The following is an 11810-nucleotide window of genomic DNA, read 5'->3' as shown; positions in this document are numbered from 1 at the left end:
CTTGTCCAACCTATCCAGGTCTGCCTGCAGCTGTTCCCTGCCCTCCGGCGTGTCCACTTCTCCCCATAGCTTTGTGTCATCTGCAAACTTGGACAGAGTACATTTCACTCCCTCATCCGAGTCACTGATGAAAACATTAAAGAGTATCGGTCCAAGGACCGAACCCTGCGGGACCCCACTGCCCACACCCTTCCAGGTCGAGACTGACCCATCCACCACGACTCTCTGGGTGCGACCCTCCAGCCAATTCGCCACCCACCGGACTGTGTAGTCATCCACGTCACAGCCTCTTAACTTGTTCACCAGTATGGGGTGGGATACTGTATCGAAGGCCTTCCTGAAGTCTAAGTATACGACATCCACCCCTCCTCCTGTGTCCAGGCATTTCGTAACCTGGTCATAGAAAGAGACTAGATTGGTCAGGCATGATCTGCCCGCCACAAAACCATGCTGGTTTCCCCTCAGCATAATTTGTCCTTCCGGGCTCTCACAAATGTGAGCCTTGATAATTTTTTCAAAGACTTTGCCAAGGATGGAGGTGAGACTGACTGGTCTATAGTTGCCCGGGTCCTCCTTCCTCCCCTTTTTGAAAATGGGGACCACGTTGGCCCTTTTCCAGTCCTCCGGAACTTGGCCCGTGTGCCACGAGCGTTCGAATATTACCACCAGTGGCTCTGCAATGATGTCGGCCAGTACCTTCAGCACCCTTGGATGGAGCTCATCCGGGCCTGCCGAGTTAAAGGCATCCAGTTCTTCCAATTGACTCTGCACCATCTCAGGGTCTACGCATGGCAGTCTGGCGCCTTGCTGCTGCCTCTCTACAACCCCAGTGAGAGACTTGTCGTGCCCCTCGCTTAGGAACACTGAGGCAAAGAACTCGTTGAGGAGTTCAGCCTTGTCCCCCCTGTCTGTCACCAATTGCTTCTGCCCATTTAGCAGGGGTCCTATTCCTCCCTGGGCCTTCCTTTTACTCCCTATATATCTAAAAAACAATTTCTTGTTGTCTTTTACTTGGGTTGCCATCCTCAGCTCCATGGTAGCTTTGGCCCATCTAACTGCCTCCCTACAAGCACGAGCAGAGGAGGTATATTCGTCTTTGGTGATCTCACCCTGTTTCCACTTTTTGTGTGCTCCCCTTTTGGCCCTTAGGCTGCCCTGGATTTCTCTGGTCAGCCAGGGAAGCCTCCTGGCCCCTTTCCCTTTTTTGCCTTGCTCGGAGATTGTCTTGCTTTGTGCCTGAAGGATCGTTTCCTTAAGGCACAGCCACCGTTCTTGGGCTTCCATCTCTTCAAATCTCCTACTCTGCAGTGCGTCCCTGACTAATCGCCTGAGTGCATTGAGATCAGCTTTCCTAAAGTCTAGCACTTTCACCCTACTAGTTACCTTACCCACTCGCCGTCTTATGTTGAATTCTATTATTAGGTGATCACTGTCTCCCAAATGGCTACTGATCTGGAGGTCCCCTACCATGTCATCCCCTGTTGCCATTACCAGATCCAGTATGGCATTCCCCCTAGTGGGACCATGCACCTCCTGTGTCAGGTGGAGGTCCTGTACACAAGTTAGAAACCTGCGTGAGCGATGGGACTTCGCTGTCTGTGACTCCCAGCAGATATCCGGGTAGTTTAGTTCCCCCATGACTACCGCCTCTTTAGCTTTTGTGGTCTCCAAGAGTTGCCTCAGGAGCCCCGAATCTCTTTCTTCCCCTTGGTGTGGGGGTCTGTAGCAGACCCCTACCACCAAATCCCTTTCTCCTTGCCCCCCATGTAGCCTAACCCACAATCCTGCTACTTCCTCAAACTTGGATTCTGTCTTGATGAGGGTTGATGTATATTGCTCACTGACATAGAGCGCAACCCCTCCCCCTTTCTTCCCCACCCTGTCCTTTCTGTACAAGGTTACCTCAAGTAACCCCAAACCCCAAATTCCCCCTAGTATTGACACAGAGCCACAAAAAGTGCGTGTTAATGTATGTGATCTCCAAGTGGTGTGTGTGTCACGTGTGTGTGTGTGTGTGTGTGTGTCTGTGTGTAATTTTCTATCACACCTCCTGTCTAACAGCACAATATTGAGATCCCCAGTGTTGATCTGGCGCGTGTCAAGTCAACACGGAGTCAGGGTGCTGTGGTGAGGACAGCGCCGTGGCTCACACGAGGCGCGGAGGCCTCGGCAGTGGGTGCTCGCTAAGGCTGGTGGAGCTGAACAACAGCAGCTGCAGGGATTTCTGTGGCTCCTTTCTTTCGGTCCTGGGAAGCTGAGTGCCAGGGAAGGTCTTTGTGTGAAGGATCTGGGCTCTAATGTCACATCTTCCACAGGCACAATGAAGAGCAGGGGGCCTCTGAAAGGACTTGTGGAGTGAACATACGGTGTCCTCTGAGCCAGTGCTTTCTCTCGAGCAGGCCCCAGGCAGAGGCACAGGACCCGGGCGGGAGGACACCGGCATTGCCAAAGCTTGTGCTGCCACATATGATTGAGTTATGCTAAGGTTTTGAGCAAGACCCAGCTCAGGACGGAAGTCGGGTGCTAAAAATGAAATGCCAAGTCAGCAAGTGCAGCAATTTCCAAGGAAATTTGGTCTTAAAATCTACATATGGTAAAAATATAAGCTTGAAATGTAACTGGCCCTGTTGATGGAAAGGCTGCAAAAGTGGAAGTATAAAAGGAGAAATATTGAATGTGCAGATGTGCTAGGATCCTGTGCGGAGACAGAGGAAGCTGCTGTGTTTTTGCCTGTGGAAATTGGGTCAGAAGACACCAAGGAAGATCAAGCGCCCAGCAAGGGGTCCGAGGTTCAGCTGACCAAAGACCAGTGCTGTGCAGCTCTTATCTCACCTGTCAGGTCAGATATACATATTTTTAGAGGAAGCCTGTACAGTCTGGGGGTTACAGATAAGGCTTTGTTGATACCAGTTTGGAGGAGTTGCTGTGTGGGTGCCGCGATAAAGAAGTGTTGGAAGTCATACTTTCCAGGGTCAAGGATGTGCAGTGTCATTCTCTGCTGTTTCTGCATTGGGATCCCAGCCGGGATGCAGGGACACTGGTGTTGGGGCCAAATGAAGCAAGGATCATGGTACAGGCCCCCTTCATGTCCCAAACAGGAGCACCTGGCCCACGACCGGTGGGAGATGCCTGCCCAGAGCAGCACATCAATGGGTTCTTCCCTTTCCTGCTGAACCCTTGGTCCAGGGTGCTCTTATGCAGGACATGGGCCGACCAGCCCCAGAGGGGATCCAGGGGACCTGGTGTTTCTGCCTTGAGTGAAGGGGTCTTCTCTGCCCTTCACAGGCAGGTTCAGGGCTCCACGGCAGGCTGGGAGCAGGAGGAGTGACTTACATGGGAGGAAGAGCTCGTGACTGGTTATATCTTCTCAAGAAACTCATGAAAAGAAACCCCAGGGATCTCAGGGGAACGGTGCCTGCCCAATGCCAGTTGGCATAATGCAAGCTCATTTTTTTCTCACTTCTCAAAACAGCACTTGCGGTGTCCTCTGAGAGCAGTCGTTCAGGGCAGAGTTGTTCTGCATCCACCAAGAAGTCAAAAGACCTGTGTGCAGTGCCTCCGGCTCTCTCCTCCGCATCATGAAAGCACCCGTCATCCTCTACGTCCTCTTGGCTTTCCTAGACCAAGGTGAGTCTCCTGGCACCGAGGCTGCATGACAGGGGAGAGGACTAGCCCCGGGACGGCTCTAGAAGTTCGCCGGGAGGGGAGTGCGGGTGCCGAGACAGGGATGCGACCAGGAAGGTGGGTGGGAGGAGAAGGCAGCTGCAGTTTGCCACTGAAAGGTTTTATTTGCAAGGGGTGACTCTGGTCCCCTGCCCAGGATGGAGCTAGTGAAGTGCTGGGCTGCTGCGAGGAGAAGCAGGGATTCCTCCCAGCCCGGGCCATCGCAGCCAGAGCAGCTGGCGAGAGGCCCTGACCCTTTTGTGCCGTGCTGAGCCCAGCAGTAGCAGCGCCTGTTCCCACTCCCTGCAGCAGTCAGGGCCGTGCCTCCCTTTGCCTTCCTACCCCGGCTGCTCCTCAGATCAGGGCACAGGCACGATCCCAGGCACCAACCCGCGGCGGTGTGGGGAGATCTCAGCAGCCGGAAGGAATTTGCTTTCTGGATCTCCTCATGGCAGCGAAGATGGTTTCATGCCCAGCTTCTCAGCTGCAGAAATAGGAAGACCCTGGCACACGCTGCTTGCAGGAAGGTGATGGTGGGATCTTCACTGGGGGTTGTCAGGCAGAGGTTGGAGAGGCATCTATCGAGAAAGGATTGGGGATAGTGATGTGTGTGTCCGTGCAGGGGCTGCACGAAGTGACCCTGGAGGCACGTCCGACCTGCCAGCTGTACAGCACGGAGGTTAGATGTTCACCCCAGTGACAGTGCCTTGTGGGCTGGATTTGAACCTGCCTTCAGGGGAGGGGCAGGCGGCAGCAAAGCATGATGAGCAGCGCCATGGGGCCACAGGGGTTAATGCATCCCTTGTCCCGGCTGCCGAAGTGCAACCCTGTAACCTGGATTGCGGTGGGGGCCCTGCTCCTGCTCCCCTCACCCCCAAAATCCCAGCTGCTCTGGGAGCCCTGCAGGCCTGATGGCACAGCTCAGCTCAGTGCCAAGGGGAGCCCCGAGGGCTGGGACTGGGCAGTAGGCGCGGGAGCGATCTTGTTCCCACGCACCGAGGGGCAATGAGGGAGATCAATCTGGTGCCGGGGCAATGAGAGACCAGCCAATGCGAGGCAATGGCCACAGCATCTCGCTCTCCTGTTCGCTGTTCTTCATGCCCCCTTCCCTGGCAGCAGCCCCTCACCCCAGCTTCCCTCGCCCCACCTGCTGCTCCATCCCCCATGCCCGATCGCTGCCCTGACTCCAGCCCCCATCCAGCTCCTGCCCCTCCAGCCCCTTCTCAGCCCCTTCACTCAGGACGGTCTGGGATGTGGCACGTACTGCAGGATGGGTCCCGATGGCTGCAAGCCTTATCCTGTACAGCAGGTCTGTGGACCCAGGGCGTGTGTCGTGGCCAAGCCTCTCAGCCCCAGGACACGTCCCTTCTGGGCTTGTCCAGTCACATCCCTTGGCACTGCCTGGTCCCTCATGCTCAGATCCTGCGGGGATGGGCACTGTGGGACACGTGTGCTAGGCAGGTGGACAGGGAGGGAATCAGCTGTTTTTGGATCCTCTTTGTGATCGTTTGACCTCATCTACCTTTTCGGACCCAGCTCCAAATCCATTTCCCTGTATTTAGAGCCTTGCCCACAGAAAAAAAAGTGCTTCAGGGAAGACAAGACCACAGAGCTGGGCTCTTTGTGAGTTCAGATCAATGACAGGAATGAGGAAGTAGAAAATAAAATTGTTACAAATTAGGAAGCAACTGTGGCAAATGTAGGGGTAAATGGGCAAGAAGAAAAGAGAAGGCGGCACCTGCCTTGTCGCTCACGTGGGCTGGCTGCAATAGCGCTCAGAGATGTCCGGAGATGCAGAAGGGAAGCAGGGAGGCAGCAGGTGGTGAAGCAGTGGAGCTGCAAGAGAAATGGGGGTAATGCTCACTCGAGGGACAACGGCTCTCTTTCCTCCTCCAGGCAGCTCGCTCCAGTGTGAAGTTTGCCATGCGTTAGGGGACAGCTGTTCTGGCCCCATGGAGACCTGCAATCCTGGCGAAGATACCTGTGGTATTATCAAAAGTGAAATGACACTAGGTAGGTGAGAGGTACTTTAAAATAGGTTTACTTCCCCACCCCCACAACTTCCATTTCCCTAGAAATTAAAGGTCCAGGATGAAGCCTCTTGTGAAGTCCTTTGGTGCCCTGTGATGAAGAGCTCGAGGTGCAGTTACTAACCCCACCAGGGTTTCCTGCTCCTTTCTCACACCTGCAGGGGAAGAGCACACAAGAGGCCCAGATATCCAGTTCACTGCCCAATGCACCTATTTGAGCACTTTGCTCAACACCTCGGCTGTTAGCTGGGCAGGAGCGTGCATCTCTGCATCTGGCAGCACCTTTGTGCTCCAGGGTCCCTGCACTGGGCTTCTGGTCGGGAACACGTTGAATGGCCAAGACTCAGCCTAACCAAGGCAGCATCGTCTGGCCAGCTACATGCCGCTCCGGGGGGGAGCTGGGTACAGAAAGATGGATGGCCAGAGAGAGAGAATTACTGACCTGGGTAAAGACATGGAGAAGCTGCTGAGAGGAGATGAAGAGAGCTCTGCGTGTTTAGAGAAGACACACAAATGTGGAGCTGGGCTTGAGTACTCTACAATACATCCTTCAGGAGGAGTCCAGGATCTCCTGACAGTGTCATGGTTGATATATAATGCAGGGGAAGGTTGTGCCGAGGGCAGCAATGATGCCAGTGCAGGGAGGAAAGTCCTTTGGTCATGAGTGTGGTTTGTTAACTCTGTGCCGTGTTCCTCTCTGTTCCAGCGGAATTGAAGACGCGAACCTACACAAAATCCTGTCTCAGCTCTGATGGTTGTCGCAATCCCCCTCTTAGCATGGACTTTGGGAAAGGAATAAGACAGAGAACCAGTATTGCCTGCTGCACCGGGGAGGCCTGTCAAAGTACATCTGTCCAACGTATGTGTCTCCTCTGTCCTCCTCCCCTCCCATCCACCCATCACAAGGACGCTCATGCCTGGGTCACAGTTATGAGTCCTGCTTTGTCCTGAGCTGGCACCAGCCTGGCGGTTTGATAGTATCACAATGAGGGCTGGAAGGGACCTCAGGAGGTCACATCTAGTCCAACTCCCCGCTTGAACCAGGACTAGCGCCAACTACATCATCCCAGCCAAGGCTTTGTCTAGTCTGGTATTTAAAACCTCCGATGTTGGAGAGTCCACCACCTCTCTGGGAAGCCTGTTCCAGTGTTTTACTAGCCTCCTCCTGAGAAAGATTTTTGTATTATCTAACTTCAAATATTCTTGCTGCAACTTGAGCCCATTGCACCTTGTCCTGTCATATACCCCAAGTGAAAACTGCCCAGCTCCATCCTCTTTGCAGCCCCCCTGCAGGGAAGAGAAGGCTGCTATTCAGTCCCCCTCGGTCTTGTCTTCTGTGGACTAAATCAGCTCAGTTCCCTCAGCCTCTCCTCACCAGTCCTGTCCCCCAGCCCCACAACCATCTTCACTGCCCTCCCCTGCACTCTCTCTAATGTGTCCACATCCTTTCTGTAGTGGGGGCCACAGCTGGACACAGGACTCCAGATGTGGCCTCCCCAGTGCTGAACAGAGGGGAAGGATCACTGCCCTTGGTCTGCTGGCAGCGCTCCTACCAATGCAGCCCAGGCGTGGAGACTCCCACTGAGCAGAGAAAGATTTCAGGGCTTCATACAGGAGCCCAGGGGACACTGGACCGTGCTGCTCATGCACGTCCAGAGCTACAGCTGTGCCCCTGCCCGTAAGGTTGAGAGGCTGACAGGGGAGGAGATCTCGAATGCACACATTTCCCTTCTAACCTTGTCAAACCCAACTGTGATCTGATTGTTCCCAGTGCCACCAGTGAACACCACTCCCAATGGCTTGCAGTGTCTAGCATGCTACAGCATGGGATCTTATGACTGTGACAGTGTGATTGCATATTGTACCGGGTCCGAGACCTACTGCATTGATTTCGCAGGGACACTTCTCATGGGTAAGTTTACCTATTCTGTGCTGTCATTTTCTGTTTGATTTTACAAACCCCATTGCAAGAAATGCGTCCAAGAGAAAGAAAAGGAGGCGAGTGTAATGGAAGTAGAGCTGAGGACTATTGAATAAAAGGGAAGGGGAACACATCTAAGACCATGGGTGGCAGAGGCCTGGCTGAAAAAGCCTCCTCATCTGACAGGGCTTTGTTCCAGTGTTAAAGCACCCGGAGGAAAACCATGCAGGCAGGGCCAGCTCTTGTGCTGGGTTGTCCCCAGGCTGCCCCCAGCTGTGACCGCCACCCTGGGAAAGCAGATTAGTGGTTATAAGAAAGTGTGTGTGTTGATTGTAGCAGATTTGCTTCCTGCTGGAGGGGACGAGAGAGCCGGGGAAGCTGGAGATGTGAGTGTGACTCACTCACTCACACCAGAGACACGAGTCCTGGGCCAGAGGTGGGCACAGACAGCACGCACACAGCTCTTTCTTTCAGCAATCGCAGTCCCCACAACCAGTCCCAGCTTCCCAGGGGGCAAGTGCCTCCAGGAGCCATTCCCTGTACAGAGAGCAAAGCAAACTGTCTTGCTGCTTGGAAGAAACCCCCAGAGTCTCAGCCACAAAACTCTCAACACCGGCATTTCATCAGAGACGGATCAGCCTTTTCAGTCTCTGAAAGAGAACTCGCAAGGTTACCGGTATCAACATAATGAAGCGACCGGACTGAATAAAACCCATGTCGCCCCGAGACTGCCAGATTAGACAACTCCTTGGGGTAAAGCACAAGCAGAGGGATTCCCTGGGGAGATAAAAGTCACCATCGTTCTTGTCCTCTATTAGTCTTCAGAAAGTAGACACAAAATAAGAAAATGAAGAAATCCACCCGCTAATCCCAGCCCCATCATAAGCCCCGCACCCTGCCTAGCCTTCGCACATCACGAAAATCAAAGTGAATTCATCCCCTCTTGAAACGACACAAACTCTCTAGATCGTGTCAGGGGAAAAGGCCACAGAGGAGTTTACGGTGTCTTAATGCAGGACCTGATGTGTGTCCCGGCGCTGGTGTCGGGTGTTGACTGCTGAGAGGAGGAGGGAGCGGCTGTGAGGCCTAGGAGGGGTTGTTGCAGGGACCGGTAAGACATGCCGTGATGCTCAGTGTGTTTCTTCTGCCCTGCAGGGGAAGTCCCTTTGAAAGCCGCAATGAAAGGCTGCACCACTCTGTCTGAGTGCAAAGTTCCAGAAGAAGACAGAAAGGCACTTCTCGGCTTCTCCATGAATTTTAATAGGTTTGAATGCAAGCCAGCCTCTTCTGCAGCCAGCAAGGCTTCTGGATGGACCCTGCGAGCCATCCTCTGGTTTCCCATCATGGCCAGGCTCATCTTGACCAAGACCATTTCCTGATATTCCCAAGGGGCAAGAAATGCAAAGTCTGATGATGGAAATCATAATGCTACATAATACTCTGCCTCCTCGCTTTTGTGCGATTCTTTCTGCTATGGCTTCTGTCCGCCGGTGGCTCTTTTCTCTCTGGGTCTCGACACAAGACATGGTCATACTGATGTGAACGAGGAGAAAACACACAACATTTTACCCTACTGTATTCCCATTTATTACAATCTAGGGTAGAGTTAATCCAGGAAAAATCAGAGGTCAAACTTGTGTCCCCTCTTAAACTTGATATGCTTACTTTGGTGTATGGAAGTCATGAAGCGAAACCAGCATTAATGAGTCATGTCCAGCTCAGCGTCTTGCATGTGTTTAATTTATCAGGGTTTGTGATGTGTTCTGTGGCTGTTTATCCCAGGCTGGGAGGTAGGGACACACTGTTTAACATCTTCAGCAGCGACTTGGACGAGGGGGTGGAAAGCACGCTGTCCAAGTTTGCTGATGACACTAATATGTGGGGCAAGGTGGACACACTTGAAGTGAGAGAGAGACTGCAGCTAGATCTAGACAGACTACAAAAGTGGGCAGACGAGAATAGGATGGGGTTCAACGTAGACAAACGCAGGGTGCTGCACCTTGGGAGAAGGAATCCACACCCTATGTACAGGCGGGGGAGCTCCCCTCTTGAAAGCACAGAGGCGGAAAGGGATCTTGGAGTCATTATTGACTCCAGGATGAACATGAGCCGCCAATGCCAGACCGCAGCCAGCAAGGCCAGCCAGACCTTGTCATGCATCCAAAGGTGCATCTCAAGCTGGTGCAGAGAGGTGAAACCCCCCTCTATGCGACTTTGGTCAGGCCACAGTTGGAGTACCGCATCCAGTACTGGGCGCCGCACTTCAGGAGGGATGTGGCCAGCATGGAGAGGGTGCAGAGGAGGCCACCCGCTTGGTGAGAGGCAGCAGGGCAAGCCCTATGAGGAGAGACTGAGGGACCTGACCCTGTTCAGCCTCAGCAAGAGGAGGCTGAGGGGGGACCTGGTGACTGCCTACAAGCTCATCAGGGGGGATCAACAGGATATAGGCAGAGCCCTTTTCTCCCCAGCACCACCTGGCGTGATGAGGAACAATGGTCATATGTTGATGGAGAATAGTTTTAGGTTGGAGATCAGAAGGCAATATTTTACAGTTAGGGTGGCCAAAATCTGGAACCAACTTCCTAAAATGCCTCTACACTAATGCTCATAGCATGGTGTGATCATCGCCTGCTAGAATTCACCATCCAGTGCAGGGTGTCAAGGGCCTGCAGTAAGGCAGTAGCCCTTGACTTCAAGAGGGCCAACTTCAATGAATTGGGGAGATTGGTAGGAGAGGCACTGGGATCCCGGAGGGTAGGGGAACTGGGCGTCCAAGATGAGTGGTCATTGATTAAGGAGACGATCCTTCGAGCCCAAGGGGTAACAGTCGCAATGAGAATCAAAGGGGGCAAGAGTGCTCAAATCCCCCTTGTCTCACCAAAGGCATTCAGGAACACCTGAAAGCCAGAAAGGAGGCGGACACCCAGTGGAAGGGAGGAGCTATCACCAAAGAGGAGTATACCTCCATTGCTCAGGACTGTAGGGAGGCTGTTAGGAAAGCTAAGGCAGATACAGAACTAGGTCTAGCATCAAGGATCAAGGGCAACAAAAAGTCCTTTTTTAAATACACAGGGAGCATGAAGAAGGCACCGGGTAACATGGGGCCCGTGCTGGATACAGTTAGTAATCTCGTGGTTGCACCAGAGGAAAAGACAGACATTTTTAACAATTTCTTTGCCTCCATTTTTTTGTGTGCAGGGACTGGGATTCCCCCACTGAGATTCAGGATGGACTCAGAAGAGACTCTGCCAGGCCTAAGGTCAGGGAGGACCAAGTTAGGAAACTTCTGGAGGGGCTGGATGTGTTCAAATCAGCAGGTCCAGATGCTCTCCACCCCGGGGTGCTGAGGGAATTGGCAGGAGTTATCAAGGGGCCTCTGGCACGGCTTTATGAGCACTCGTGGTGTTCTGGCCAGGTGCCAAATGACTGGAAGAAGGCAATGTGGTCCCAATTTTCAAAAAAGGGAGGAGGAAGGACCCGGACAACTATAGGCCCGTTAGTCTTAATTCGATTCTGCGGAAGCTCTTTGAGAAGATTATCCAGGAGCACATCTGTGAAGGATGCAGGTATTGGGGCAGATGTAGTTTTTCTGGACTTCATGAAGGTCGTTGATAGTGTCTCCCACCCCGTTCTCATTAAAAAGCTAAGCGGCTGTGGCACTGATGCCTAGAGAGTCAGATGGATTGTAAATTGGCTGAGGGGCCGCACCCAGAGTGTGGTGGTGGACAGGTCATATTTGACCTGAAGGGTTGTGGGCCGTGTAGTCCCCCAGGGCTCGGTTCTCAGGCCCGCACTGTTCAAATTCTTTATTAGCAGCTTGGACGAGTAGGTGAAAAGCACCCTGTTCAAATTCACCGATGACACCAAGATTTGGGGCGATGTGGGCATGCTGGAAGGGAGGGACAGGATACAGCTGGACCTGGTGAGTTACAGGGGTGGGGGAATGAGAATAGGATGGGATTCAACACTGACAAGTGCAGGGTACTTCACTTGGGCAGTAAGAACCAGCAGCATACCTACAGGCTGCGGAACTCCCTTCTCAAAAGCACAGTGGCAGAACGAGATCTTGGAGTGATTATCAATTCCAAAATGAACATGGGCCACCAACATAAGGATGCAGTCAGTAAGGCTAGCTGCATCTTGTCATGCATCCACAGATGCATCACGAGCAGGGCCAAGGAGGTGATGCTCCCCCC

General features: G+C 53.1%; 1 protein-coding gene across 4 annotated transcripts; it reads left to right on the top strand.

Moving 5' to 3' along the window:
• Nucleotides 1–2668: 2668 nt before the first annotated feature.
• LOC106737704 (phospholipase A2 inhibitor and Ly6/PLAUR domain-containing protein) lies at nt 2669–11242 on the top strand. Of its 4 annotated transcripts, none has more exons than XM_059725314.1 (6): nt 2669–2839; nt 3473–3627; nt 5560–5676; nt 6400–6552; nt 7465–7605; nt 8770–11242. In XM_059725314.1, the coding sequence occupies exon 6, from the start codon at nt 9272–9274 to the stop codon at nt 10214–10216; it is 945 nt and encodes a 314-aa protein (XP_059581297.1). In that variant the 5' UTR covers nt 2669–2839; nt 3473–3627; nt 5560–5676; nt 6400–6552; nt 7465–7605; nt 8770–9271; the 3' UTR covers nt 10217–11242. The 4 variants fall into 4 exon arrangements, with proteins under 4 accessions (XP_059581297.1, XP_059581300.1, XP_059581299.1 ...); XM_059725317.1 differs by having other exon boundaries at nt 2684–2839; nt 8770–9335; XM_059725316.1 differs by lacking the exon at nt 2669–2839 and adding an exon at nt 2989–3070.
• Nucleotides 11243–11810: the final 568 nt, after the last annotated feature.

The sequence above is a fragment of the Alligator mississippiensis genome, chromosome 3 (genome assembly GCF_030867095.1).
Source record: "Alligator mississippiensis isolate rAllMis1 chromosome 3, rAllMis1, whole genome shotgun sequence".
NCBI classification, from domain to species: domain Eukaryota; kingdom Metazoa; phylum Chordata; order Crocodylia; family Alligatoridae; genus Alligator; species Alligator mississippiensis.
Note: the sequence above shows the minus strand (reverse complement) of the source record. Positions and strands in the feature narration are given on the sequence as shown.